Raw genomic sequence first — 14520 nt, forward strand, 5'->3', positions numbered from 1 at the left:
TACTCTAGTAACAACACCACTCTATGTCCACGTCTTTTTCTTACATACTGCTGTTAATAATTACAGATAGTGATAGGGTTAGTGTTTGATGTCACATACTTGCAAATACTTAAATAAAAAATTGTTCCATAGTCAGTAATTGACTTTTATTATATAATTACACCAAATTCATTGTTTAAATAATAAAGACAGTAATGTTGACAAACAGTTCATTGATCTGTGGTATGATTTCATGCCTTGGTGAATTGCATTATCATGATCTTCTAGATATTAGTCCTATATAGTCTTAGGGAAAATAGACAAAATAAAGTAGAGCATTATCGTTGATATTTTAAAAATTGATTTTTAGGGAAATATGTTTGGGAGAAAACCAACTGATGTGGTTAGTGTTACAAAGGTCGGAACACCCACAGGTGGCCTGGGTGTCCTGAGCAGTGAAGAGCTGTTTGTATAGTGTACGTTTACAGAGCTAACCTTCATCATTATGCTTGTTTCCCAAAACTCTGTTGTGTGAGGGCCCAGTAGAAGTGAACATCAGTCATGACTTGTTATCCGCAAATGTTTGAATTATGAACTGTAAGAGCTGGGGCATGGCAAAAGATTGTTTTAAACAAAAAAGCAATACTCATTCTATGTTAGTTCATCAGAAGACTTATTTTGGGTTCTAAGCTAGCCCTTGGTAGTTGTCGTGGTCACTACTTAAAATACAGTTATATGTATTTAATAATCCTTGTCAATATTTTATGTCCTCCAAACCCAGCCACATGCATGTGTGTACATGTGCATACACACGCACACTAATACTTGGCTGCCAGCAACTAAGGGCACAGACCATCTAAAGCTGCCATCCTTCCAGGCTTCTGTGGATGTGATTTTGAATCACAATGGTGACCCTGATTTTTCATCTGTAGTCTTTCTAAAGGGCATCAATTTTGGCCTTCATTTCTAGGGAAGGGGCTCTAACATGAGACCAAGTTCCCTGAAGGAGCGAATTAGTTTAGATCTAAGAGATCACCAGTGGTCAGCTCTGAAAGTTCTAAGGCTGCCCACAGCTGGGGGAGTCTTCATTGCCAGGCAGCCCTGCCAAGTGCCCTTGCCAAGTTCCTGCTTTCTTCCTCAGCAGTTTCCTGAGTAGTCATTGTCCTAAATTTGTACTGGGTCCTAGAAGAAAAAGAACAAACCATAGCTTGCCCTCATGGAATCTTGTGAAGGCTGACATGTAAACAAAGGCAATATACAAATAAATGCATAACAGAGGTAGATACACATTACCGTGAAGGCACAGAAAAAGGACTAGTTATTTCTATTTAGGGCAGCAGTTTTCAACCTTTTTCATCTCATGACACACAAACTAATTAGAATCCCGTGGCACACCAAAAAAAAAGTCATTTTCACATATAAATTAGTAATCTTTTATTTTTAAACTGTTGATTTTTAAAATTCTTAGTTTTCCAGCTACACGAAAACAGGCAGTGGACTGGATTTGGCTCACTGACCAGCTTGCCAACCTGTGACCTAAGCCAAAATACCTAATTGTTTGAATTATTTTGTTATGAGTTATTGGGCATCTTTTCATTTATTGACCGGTGATATATATTTTTTCTGTGAACTGCCTGTTCATATATTTATCCCTGTTTTTTGTTTTTGTTTTTCTTATTGGTCTGTGACTGTATTGGTCTGAGGTGTTTTTTTTTAAACCTTAAATATTTTCTTTTTACTATACCTACTTCTAAAAATTACAAAGCATCTTTAACACAATTTTCTTTGCCATTCCTCAAGGGAATCAGTAAAACATGTAGAAACTCAAAATATAACTAATATTACACAAGATGATTAATTTTCCTTCAATAACTTAGTCTGTTCCGAACTATTTCTGTCCAAAATGTGTAGGTGCAACAGGATGAACTTATGTGGTTAAAATTGTGATTTCTGGAAACTCTTGAATGATTGATTTGGCACCATGAGGAGTGGAGAACAGACTGAGTAGGATGATAACACTGGATTGAACTCCATTTTCTATAAGAATCTTTACAGCTTCAATTACAGTATTTCTAGTGCTGAGAATTGGATACATCAGAAGGACTTTTCTCCTATAAATGTCTGGAGGGAACTTGGCATAATATACTTTGGCTCTTTGGGTCTCCTCATCACTCTGAATCAGGATCTTTCCAATATGGATGGATCGACAGCAATCTTGTAAACCCTGTTCCATTGCTTCACTGCTTCTCATTATGCTGACCCCACAATTTCCATTCTCAAATTTCACTCCTTCATACTTGTACCTTGTTGGTGTGGTCATCACGCATTCTTTATATTATACTTTGTTATGTATATTGAAAATAGAATATTTTCCATTATTTGTTTTAGTTATGGTCCTTTTTGTCATGCAGAAATTACAGTTTTGTATAGAATCAAATTTATCCCATTTTCTTTATGGTTTTCAGATTTTGTGTCTTCCTTAGGAAAGCATTCTACATTTCAAGGGTGTAAAATAAAATTGTAATTTTCTTTCAGTATTTTAGTTTCATTTCTTACCTTTCTATTTTTATTGCCTTTAGACTTTATTTTTAAGGGAATGGTTTAATTAAGGATATGACTGAACTGTTTTCTCCAAAAAAAAAAAAAAAAAAAAAAAAAGCCATTACCCTTAGTATTGTTTGTTGAATGGTGTATCCAACAAGATACTGAATTTCCATATTTGGTACTGATTCTGGGTTCTGGTCTCTTCATAGATCTACTTATCTTCTGTCTCAGTGCCAAATTGTATCAGTGAGTTTTTATATTTGGTAGGGCAGATGTGTCATTGTTACTCTTCAGATTTTTCTTTACATACTTTTCTAGATAAATCCAGAATTAGGCCTTTTAATGTTAAATTTTACTTGGGATTTTGATTATAGGTAAATTTGGGAGGAATTCAGAGTTTTAAAATAAGTACTCTTCAATCCAGGAAAATTATATGTCCCTTCATTTAATTAAATTTTTTCTTGAATATCTTAAAGCAGTATTTTAGAGTTTTATTCATTTAGTTCTTTGCATTTCTATTAAATTACTTTAGGATATTTTATAGTTTTATTATGAATGGGAACTTTTTCATATATTTTAAAATTAGGTATCAGTCTGAACACAATGAATTTCTGTCATTCATATAAATGCTTCTATCGATTCAAGCATATTATTTGCCATAGGTTTTTGTCAGCTACCCTTTATCTGCTCCTGTGGCTTTATGTTAAAGTTAGAAATAATAAGCTGCTGCTATCACAGACAATATTCAACATTGTTCTAGAAACACTAGACAAAGCAATAAAATGAGAAATGAGATATAAATTAATAATACAAAGAAATTAAACATTTACACTTCCGGCCAAGATGGAGGCTTAGACGGACACGCTAGGTCTCCCTCTACAACTAGAGAGGAATACAACTACTTCAAAACAAAGGATAACTAGAAATTCCAGAAAATAAAACTACACGGAAGCCCAACATATGAAGTTATAAACCAGCGGTGCCATTTGGGCAGGTAAGAGTTAAAGAGGGCAGCGCTGTTTGCGGTCGCACCTGGGACAGCGGCGGGGCGGCAAAAAATCCCGGCTGCAGTCAAGCCCCTGGCAGTGCGCGACCCCAGCGCTGGGGAAAGCAGCCACCACATCGCCTTGAACAGTGAGGCCCAGGGGGGCGGGAGGACGGATCCCGGTCTCCTAGCTGAATAACTGTGTGAATCCATCTTGGACCCCCGCCCCCAAAGAAAGCACCACAGGGCTGCGAAATAGGTCGCGGACAGGCGCCGGTCGCTGAATTGTGACGCATACACAGGCACTGCCCCCTACAGCCGGCCCAAGAAAACAAAACGCATCTGTCAAAATGAGGCAGACAACTATAGAAATCCCGGTGGCACAGCTCACCAGGCAACAGATAAGAGAACCTGACAGATGAACAGATAAGAAACCTGTCAGAGGCTCAGTTCTGGGCCATTGTTATCAGGTGGCTTACAGAATTCACAAAAGAGCAGGAAAAAGATAAGAAAGAAGCGAAAAACATTCATAACGAAAAGAACAAAACCACATACGAGACAGATGGTGAGGAAAAAAAATCCAGAGTTCATTTCAACAAACTGGAATATGGAGAAGGAACAAGCAGTCAACCAATGCAGAGAGAGGAAATGGGAAGCAACAATGAGAGGATCAGAAACCTCTGGGACAGCTATAAAAGGCCCAACATAAGAATCATTGGTTTGCCAGAGAGTGAGGAAGATGAACTAGAACTTGAAAAATTGAGTGAAAATATAATAAAGGAGAACTTCCCAGACTTGGGGAAGGGAATAGACTTGCAGGTCCAGGAAGCAAGGAGAGTTCCCAAGAGACTGGACCCAGGGAGAACCACTCCAAGACACATTATAATCAAAATGTCAAAAATTAAAGATAAAGAGAGAATCTTAAAAGCAGCAAGAGAGAAGAAAAGAATTATGTACAAAGGGGTCCCAATTAGACTATCAGCTGACTTCTCAAGGGAGACCCTACAGGCAAGAAGGGACTGGCAAGAAATATTCAAAGTAATGAAAATCCAAAACCTACAACCACGAATACTCTATCCAGCGAAATTGTCATTCAGAATAGAAGGACAGAGAAAGTGTTTCCAGGACAAAATAAAACTGAAAGAGTTCATTAGATCCAAACCACTGTTATATGAGATGTTAAAGGGACTGGTTTAAAAAACAGAAGCTAGGGAGATGAAACAAAGGCAAACTAAACAGGCAATGAGAGTGGAAAAGGAACTGTGGGTACGGGAAGCATATTGGGGGGAGGTCAACAGGGAGGGGGAGTGGGGAGAGGGAGGGAGATGATATAGGAATTGGGGATCATGGTAGGAGGGAATGGAATAGACGGAGAGAGGTTGGGAGGAACTGTATGCACAACTAATGGACATAATCTAAAAGGGGGGGACAACTGGAGGGAGGGGGGCCACCGGGTGAAGGGGAACAGAGGGAAGGGAAATTGGCACAAATGTAATATTTTAATCAATAAAACACATTAAATCTGGAAAAAAAAATTAAACATTTAAAGTAGTTAATTGTTATCTAGAAAATCCAAGAAAAGCAACTAAAAACCTATTCAAACTAATGCCAAAGTTCTATAAAACAGCAAGAAAGTTCAACACCAAAAACTACTAGCCTTCTATCAACAGCCATAATCAGTTCTCTTCCATACCATTTCTAATACCCAAGTCCAAGTGTCACCATCTTTTAATTTTTTCTTTGGACTCCTTGTTTTCATGCTTTGACCCAATAATTCATTCTCTACGCAGCAGGCACAGGCATATTTAAAATATAATTAGATTCATAGACTTAGAATCATTTAGTTATCTCTTATTACATTTAGGTCCCTCCCTTAGCGTCTCTTTAACACCCTGTTCTTTCTCTCAATAGCACTCATCATAATTTGCAAATACAGTTGACAACTGAACAACACAGGCTTGAACTGCACAGGTCCACTTGTACATGGATTTTTTTTTCAATAATTATAGTCAGCTCTCCGTATCCCAGGGTTTGCATCTATGAATTCAACCAACCATGGATCGAAAAAAGTGTTTACGATCTGTGGGTTGGAAGTTCACATGTGCAGATGGCCAGCTGCATGCATTCCTGTACAACATTTTATATAAGATACTTGAGCATCTGTGGATTTTGTTATCAGTGGAGGGTCCTGGAACCAATGTCCCATGGATACCTAGGGACAACTATAATTTTTGTGTGTTTGTTTAATGTTTCCTCCAGGTTATATGTTCTGTGAGGTCAAGGAAGATGACCATTTTGTTACTACCATATATGCCATATTTAGTACATAATAGGCACTTAGTAAATATTTGCTAAGTGGAAAAATTCAAATCTACTTTCAAAAGACTTTATTTTTTAGAACAGTTTTGAGAACACAATGGTTCCCACACACTGTACACCCAGTTTCCCATATTAGTAACATCTTTCAATAGCATACCTTGTTATAACTAATGAAACAATATTGATATATAATCATTAACTAAAGTCCATACTTCATTCAAATTTCCTTATTAACTAATATTCTATTCCAGGATCTCATCTAGGATACCACATTTCATTTAGTTGTCATGTCTCCTTAAGCTCCTCTTGGCTGTGACCATTTTATATGTTTTGGATGACTTTGACAGTTTTGAGGCGTATTAATTTTGTAGAATGTACTTATATTGGACTTTGTCTAGTGTTTTTCTTATGGTAAGCCTGGGGTTACAAGTTTTTAGAAGGAAGACCACAGGGGTAAATGCCATTTTCATCACATTCTGTTAAGGTTGCGTATATTAGTGTTGATGTTGACCTTGATCATCTGGATGAGGTTTGCCCTTCCCATACTGTACTCTTTAAAAGGAAGTCATTGTGCGCATTCCACACTGAAGGAATAGGGAGTTGTGTTCTACCTCCTGGAGGGCAGAGTAGCTACATAAATTATTTTGAATTTTGTTGTATGAGCCATTTCTCTCTTCTCTGCCATTTTTTATTTGCTTACCAGCATGAGTTCATGCATATTTTTTTACTTTGGGTTATAATCCAATACTTTATTAATTTTCTTGCTCAAATTATTGCAGTTTTGGCCACTGGGAGTTCTTTTCAACTTGGCTCCTATGTTCCTTTGACATAACCCATTCACTATGCACTTTCTTTACACGGGTGAACGGAGGAAAGAGAAATTGAAAGGGCCACAAGAGGTGGTCTGGGAAATGATCCCCTCCCTCTCATCTTCACGCATTCTACAACCTTACCAGCAAGCCCTCGGTGTCGTCTGCCCTTACCTTGGGCTGATGCGGGCACTCCGCCCCGTTGGTTGACACGTGGTACACAATGCAGGTTTGTAACCTCTGATTTCCCTGTCCCGGGTGCCAGATGTCGCGGACCTCTGACCAGCAGGGTCCACGGCATTGTGAATGAACTGAATAAATGCACAGTGACTGCGAGAATCCTGTGGAGAAGAGGGGACAAAACTGGCCACTTTCTAGAGGAGGAAGCGCACTTTGCCCCTGCCTTTGATTTTTTAGGTGGATTACATCCAAGAAAGTTGTGAATCGTTGTGCCAATCATTGCCTTATATGATTATTACTTTTATATAAGAGAAAAGAATGTCACACATGCATGGATGATAAGGATAACTTGTCTAGCCACATCCTGTTCTTAGAAATTGGCCCAGAATAGGCCCTAAGAAACTGCTTCAAGGTTACACGCCGAACATCTGTTGTTCTCAGCCCAGAATGAGGGGGTCCTTTAGCAGAAAGCAAGCTTTTAGTTATTATAGAAAGGCAGGCCTGGTTCCCCACAGGAAAATCGGTGTGTGGAGTGGGTCCTGTGTGCTGCCATGCTCCCAGAGGTTTTCCAAATCTGGGGCTGAGCTACATTTGCCACCACCAAGTACCCGGCTTCCCATAGAACAGCCTCCCTAGTTTGCTTCTGTGTTAGGTAGAACTGTCACACCTGTTATGTTGTAAAGGTTGGAGCCTTAGTTATTAGTCACTGCAGGGTGACCCATTTCACCACCTTGTGGTGCTCTCTCTGATATAAGGGTCAGAGAGGAAACAATGCCAGTTGCTTGGCTCTTGCCCCTTTGCAGTCACTTCACCCACTTCCCATGTGCAACTGGCGCTCCTAGCTGTTGCTCTGGTGATGGCTCCTAGAGTGGGTGGGTTTGTGTGCATTCTAGGACAGTAGGGCCCCTCTAAATGGACTCTCCTGAGAGACTGGCAGTTTCTTCCGCCACCCCACCCCACTGGTTTTTACAGCTAGAAGCAATGAGGCTTTATCTTTCTAGCACTGGAACCATGAGCTGCATGGTTTAGCCTGGGACTGGGATCGCTCCCCAGGTGTCCCTTCCGGCTTTTAACTGCCACACGTGAATGTGGGACCTCCCATTCTGCCGTCCACTGCTGCTGTCTTGCCATTGCCACCTCACCTCCACTACGCAGTGTTCTCCACCTAGGTTCCCCGTCTCCGTCCCTCCTGCACGTGGGGATGAATATTTCTTTTTAATTTCTTGGTTGTTGGACTTCCATATACAGTTCAATTTTCTGGAAGTTCTGGTTGTTTTTTTGTTTTGTTTTGTTCCTTCTTATGGTTGTATGAAGAGGTGAAGCATGTCTACATATGCCTTCATCTTGGATAGAAGCTCTCAGTATATTTATTTATCCTCACCCAAGGACATGCTCAATGATGCATGAGAGAGGGAAGGGGAGGGAGAGAAACATCAACATGAGAGAGGAACACTGATAGGTTGCCTCTTGTACACGTCCCCACCAGGTAACAAACCTGCAACCTAAGTATGTGTCCTGACCAGGAATTGAACCCACAACCTTTTGGTCCACAGGTGAGGCTCCAACAAATGGAGCCATACCGGCCAGGGCTGGTGAAGACTCTTTACATATAATACTGAAAGCATGATCCATAAAATTAAAAAAACTTGTAAGTTAGACTTCATTACAATTAAAAATTTATGCTATGAAAAAGACAATGTTAAGAGAATGAAAAGATAAGTCACAGACTGGGAAGAAATATTTGCAAAAGACATATCTGATAAAGGTCTGTTACCCAAAATGAAGAACTGTTGAAACAACAATAAGAAAACAACTTAAAAATGGGCAAAAGATATGAATAGACAGTTTACCAAAGGAGATATACAGATGGCAAATAAGCATATGAAAAGATGTTCCACACCATATGTCATTAGGGATATGCAAATTGAAACAACACAATACCACCATATACTCATTAAAGTGGCCAAAATTGAAAATGGACAATGATGTGGAGCAACAGGAACTCATTCACTGGTGGGAATGCAAAATGGTAGTCACTTTGGAAGATAGTTTGACCCTTTTACAAAACCCTTTACCACATGATCCAGCAATTATACTCTTTGAAATTTACCCAAATGAGGTGAAAACTGATGTCCACACAAAAACATGCACATGAATGTTTATAGCAGCTTTACTCATAATTGCCAAAAACTTGGGAACAACCAAGATATCCTTTAGTAAGTGAACGGATAAACAAACTGGTACATAACAGATAATGCAATATTATTTAGTGACAAAGAGAAATGAAATATCAAGCCAAGAAAAGACATGAAGGAAACTTAAATGTAAATTAGTAAGTGAAAGGAGCCAACTATACGACATTCTAACTATATAACATTGTGGAAATGAGAAACTGTGGAGGCAAATAAAATGATCAGTGGTTGCCAGAGGTTTGAGGTGGGAAGGGAAGGATGAATGGGTAGAACATAGGGGATTTGTAGGGCAGTGAAACTATTCTGTATGGTACTATAAAGGTAAATATTATAGATGTCATACATTTTTGTCAAAACCCATATAACATACAACATAAAGCGTGAACCCTAAAGTAAACTATGGCCATAAGTTAATAGTGTGTCAATATTGGTTCATTAGTTATAACAAATGACGCACACTAATGCAAGATGTTAGTAATATGGGGAAATTTGAGGAGGGGGTTATGAGGGAGTAAATATGGAAACTGTACTTTAGAAGCAATTTTTCCATAAACATTAAACTGCTAAAAAACAGAAACAAAAACAAAGCTGACTAATTAAAACAACAAATAGGCCTCAGAGTACAAAGTTAAAAGTGTAAAGAAGAGACACCAGTTAACCATATTAATTTTAATATCTATTCAGTGTTTAAACAGTCCCAGCAACATAAAAGATGTTTTTAGCTTTGAGACAGTAATTAAAACTGTACATACATAACCATTACCAACAACATAAATCATCCTTTAGATTTTAACATTTTTCAACAAGGAGAACTGAGTCTTCTGTACAAAAACACCATATTACTACTATAATATGCCTTTGGATAATGTTCACAAGATGATACCAATTACATTAGCACTTATTACAAAGTCATAAAGTACATAAAATTATCAGCAGTTGATAACATTATTTTGAAAGAATATACAGTACCAATGTCCAGTCCATAAAAAGGCAGGTTTAGAGTTGTCGTAAGTTCAAAATGTCTATTTTAAGTAACAATTTAGAAATAAAAGTAAGACAAAAAAATGTGCTAAGTGAAAGCATTGCTAAGCAGCTGAATGTATTTGCTCTTCAGAGCAATTGTGAAGGTCAGAGCTGAGTCAATGATCAGCAGCAGCAGTTTGCTTTGGGGAACCAGCTGACATCCCTCATCCTTATGTCTGGTAGGAGCAAAAAGACCCAAAAGTCCTTTGAAAGTCCAGTGAACACACATCACAGTTTTAAGAACTTTCTGAAAGATCCTTGATTTGGTTCTTTTGGGAGTCATCAAGCCATTGAGTTTGATAGTTATCATGAATTCACAGCTGTACTGGTCAAAATAATAGATTCTTCGTCCACTAAAATGAGGTGGCATAATTTTGAAATCTCCACGTTAAATATAAATTTATTTTTTAGAAAGACATCCTACTCAAGATTGGTGGTGTAATTGCTTCTGTTATTTCAAAGTAGAAAAACAAATGATAAATTACCATTTTTCTGCCATTGACAAAGTGGTAGAGTAGAGCCTTGGCCAAATAAGAAGTATAACTGATAGCCCACATCTGTGGTCTACCTAATTGCTATATATATATATAAAAGAAAACACAACAAACTTCTGAAGCCAAATCATGAAATATTAAGTAGTCTATGCAAATATACAACACATGAAAACTAAAACACTAAACACTTCTGGAAGCATTGAAAAAAAAAGCTTTTGTCCTTAGTATCTACTAGTTTGTACATCAAATACTTGATACTTTGGCAAATAGTTTATTCGATACTTTGTAAAGTCTTAACCATATGTCAGTCCTACCCATATATGGGCAGTGAAGCCAAGAAAATGCATTTCATTCCTAGGAAAGGAAATAGGAAATGATTTTTGCTCTTCAAAGTACCCACTATAACATAGTTCTTCCAGAACTCAGTAGAAGTAGACATCTGTAGACATTTCCCAGGGGCCATCACACCAGACTCCTACCGGTGGCCTCCGTACTTGGACACCCAGTCTGTCCTCCCATGCACTGAGGGAACTGGCCGCGCACGGTTCACAACACTTAGATTCTTGGCTGTAGGATTGTAAGTAGATCCTGAAAATTTTCCCCAACTAGTTTTTGTGTTCCAGGTATATTCTGAAAGAAATCAGAATCAGGAATTAGAATTTTTTATTTGATAAATTCAAAATAAAGTGATTCATCCTTTCATTTGATAGGGAAATTTTGAATTTATCTTTAAAAGACTAATATAGTAGTCTCTAAGAGTTTTTAAAAAATATTAAAACCAAAAGTTCTCGTGCAGTATTTTGTTGACATCACTTAAAATTTTCAATAACTTCAGAGCCATTATTTCTGGTTTAGTCCTGACACTGCTGCTCTTTTCTTATTTGGGTTCGTGAACTGCTCATGTTTAGCTAGGTAATGCCCAACTACGATGACCAAGTCAAGTTCAATAGGCAATACCCACAGTGTTACTGGCTTTATAAAATTACACTGTAGTAACATCTAAATAATATTCAAACACAGTATAACTACAGAAAGTGTATCCAGAATTGTGAATCTTGTAAAGCTTTGGCTTCATGGAACTATGTATTATATTTCTTTTTAAATATTAAAATGTGGTTTTTAGAGTCAGAAAACAATTTTATATTGGGAAAAGGATGGATGATAACAGAATCACTCTAACAGGTGAGCCATTCCTAGGATCACAAGGTTTGTTTTATTCATACATTTGGCTTACTAAAATTGTGTGAAATTTAAAATTTTTAAACATTTGTTATCTGAACAATTTATGTTGAGATAACAGAAGCAGTAAATAAGTTTACAGAGGACTTCAATATCTTCAGTTCCTCCTTCACCTCCTCCTCACTTCAAACTGCGAGCTAAGTATCAGGTATTCTATCTAAGGAGAGTTGCTTGAGCTTTCTGTTTGGGATTTAAATATCTTTTCAGACTGTGTGGCAGCTGTCATTCTTGGATTAAACTCTGAGTCAATTTTGAAATGAGTCTGACCATTTTATATACTCCGCTTATGTGGTTTACCTGTCTTTCTTTATATTTCACTGTAAAATTGGGAACATAGGAAGAAATTATGGGTGTGTGGGGTGTACTGCTAACCTCAGCCCAAAGGGAACAAAGCATTAAGTGAGGGACAACCCTGGTGACAATCAGTGTCTGCTGGGTTGTTTGGTGGAGACAGAGAGGCCAAGAACTCTCTCCTTGGTGGTTTGATAGGTCATTTCATCCTACTCTTAACTCGTTTTAAAATTCTCAAAAGTAAAGCCAGTAAAAAGCTACCTAACAAAGGCAGGGACAAGGTATCTAAAAGGGCCAATTGAGTGCTCCAGGAAAAGCCATTTAGTTCTGACCCACTGGAACACAGACAAGCATCAGTCTGTTCAGTCAGCGAACTCACCCGAGGTCTGCAGGTCAAAATGGTACCACGGACAGAGGAGACAGCATATGAAGGGCTGGGGGGCAGAGGCAATGAGCCTAGGTGATTCCGAGCCGCAGAAAGGGGACACACAGTCTTAAGCTAACACGGGATGGGCCGTGAGAGGCTTGGAGAGGACAAGAACAGACAAGATTTCTTCCAGGTCATGACAACTTAAGTTGGGTCCTTAAAGGCATTTAAAGGGAAACTATGCCCAGACCAAGATTTGCAAAACTTTCATGTAGGGAACCGCTTCTCATGGTCTAGGGAATTGTAGCCCCGGCCTGAGCATGACTGCCGCTGGCATTCCGGCTGTGCTTGTCTTTAAGTCTCAACATAAGGCTGTGTGTGAATCATAACTGAAGACCACTCAGAGGGTTTCCATGGGAATTGGACTTAAAGAACGCTTATTATGTTGTAAGAACTTGCTCTGCTTTATCATTAATGTAATATAAACAATCTCTAGCAAGGAATGTATGAAACCTTGTACCTAATGCCAGTGTGGTGTCAAGATGTTTGATAGACCCTGACACAATCTGGTCACTGTACCCTCTGTACTAGTACATGTAATCTGTTACTGTCAACTATAATCCTGACACTTTCAAACTATTGATGATTCATGAATCTTGACCTTGTATCTCTCATGTGTATCCTCCTCAATAAAAGGCATGAGGGAAGGTCTATTGCTGTTCTCCATTAGAGAGAGCAGCCACCTTCCTTACCCCAGACATAATGAAATGTCCTAGGTAAAAGGTGGTTCATCGGACATAATGAAATATCCTGGGTAAAAGTTTGTTCTGCTGTGGTCACGAAGACTGCTGGACAGAGCAGCTTCCAACCGAGCCTAGGGTGTGTGAGGCACATCCGCCTCCCTTTCAAAGGAGAGATCATTTTGCCAAGAAAACAAAATGTTGACATTTAGGATTCCTTTCTGAAAATAGTTTTAGGATTCAAGTACCCTTTGGCGAAGAAGACAGTCACTGACAAAGGAGCCTAGATCCCATGGCAGGACAAGAAATGTTCTTTGTGCCTTCGCTGGACCAGGTCCTGCACCTCACCGCTCCCGGGAGCGAAGCAGTCAACCTCTAATCCTTGCTGTGCATTTAGGATAAAAACTTCATGTGTTCTATCAAGGGCATTTAACTTCTTGTAGAAAATATTTTCTAAATGTTCACCTCTAGTAAAGAATTTAATCAGTGCCACTACTATATAACTTTTAGCAAGATACAAAAAAAGATCCTCTGTAAAATGGAAATTGTAATACAGGGTGGAGTAAAAGCAGGTTTACAGTTGTTGACATGGAAAATAATACAATAAATAATGAATAATAATCAAGCATAAACTTTCGCACACTCACAACTATAAACCTACATTTGCTCCACCCTGCAGTCCCTTCTGTTATAGAGCCATTGGGAGGATTAAATGAGTTAATGTCTATAGAGCTCTTAGAACAGGGCCCTAAGGGCAGCTGTGTATGAAAGGAGTCGCTCCCCAAGTCCTTGTTACTGTCAAAGCAGGGGATGAGGAGGTATTAGGAAGTTTGGGATGAGGGATTACACGGGGAGGAAAATATTTGACTTTTTTCTCAAAATCTGAGAGTGAGGAAGAGAAACAATGGAAACGGAAGACTATGAGAGGAGGAGAAATAGTTGAGTAAACATGATAATGACCTGCTTTTATTTTCTTGTGAGAAACTGTCACACAAGTGGGAGGACTGGAAGACACATCTCTTACAGAACAGTGTTTTCCTAGGGATTTGCATTGACCACTTGCGAACGATTAACATTTACTCCTTTTTTTTACCTTTCCTCCTATCACCATCTGTAGGAAAATCTGATAAGCAGAATAAATGGAGATGAAAAGTTATGAGAAAGCATTTACTTTAAAAAAATGAAAACAGGAATATGCATGATAATCTGACAGAATAACTAATATAGAAAGGTCTTGAGTGTCTTATAAAATATGTTTAAAAATAGGCACTTTCACCTTCTAAGAACAGGTACTCAGGTAAAAAAATAATTTGAAACAAGATTTTCTGCTTTTACATTAAAAACTCATAAAGCTGGTT

The 14520-nt window shown here is 38.5% G+C and overlaps 1 protein-coding gene and 1 pseudogene across 2 annotated transcripts in view; both read right to left on the bottom strand.

Annotated features, from left to right (window-relative positions):
* Positions 1 to 1852: 1852 nt before the first annotated feature.
* On the bottom strand, positions 1853 to 2386 carry LOC150015517 (uracil phosphoribosyltransferase homolog pseudogene; annotated as a pseudogene).
* An 8532-nt stretch (positions 2387 to 10918) lies between these two features.
* The window catches only part of MAK (male germ cell associated kinase), an 84815-nt gene continuing 81213 nt past the window's right edge, over positions 10919 to 14520 (bottom strand). For both annotated transcript variants that reach the window (XM_090269882.1, XM_090269881.1), the window contains one exon: positions 10919 to 11155. In XM_090269882.1, the coding sequence (XP_090126008.1) occupies positions 11001 to 11155 (155 nt within the window). In that variant the 3' untranslated portion in view covers positions 10919 to 11000. The remainder of the gene's footprint in view (positions 11156 to 14520) is intronic.

The sequence above is a fragment of the Furipterus horrens genome, unplaced genomic scaffold (genome assembly GCF_987537825.1).
Source record: "Furipterus horrens unplaced genomic scaffold, mFurHor1.1.pri manual_scaffold_3, whole genome shotgun sequence".
NCBI classification, from domain to species: Eukaryota; Metazoa; Chordata; class Mammalia; order Chiroptera; family Furipteridae; genus Furipterus; species Furipterus horrens.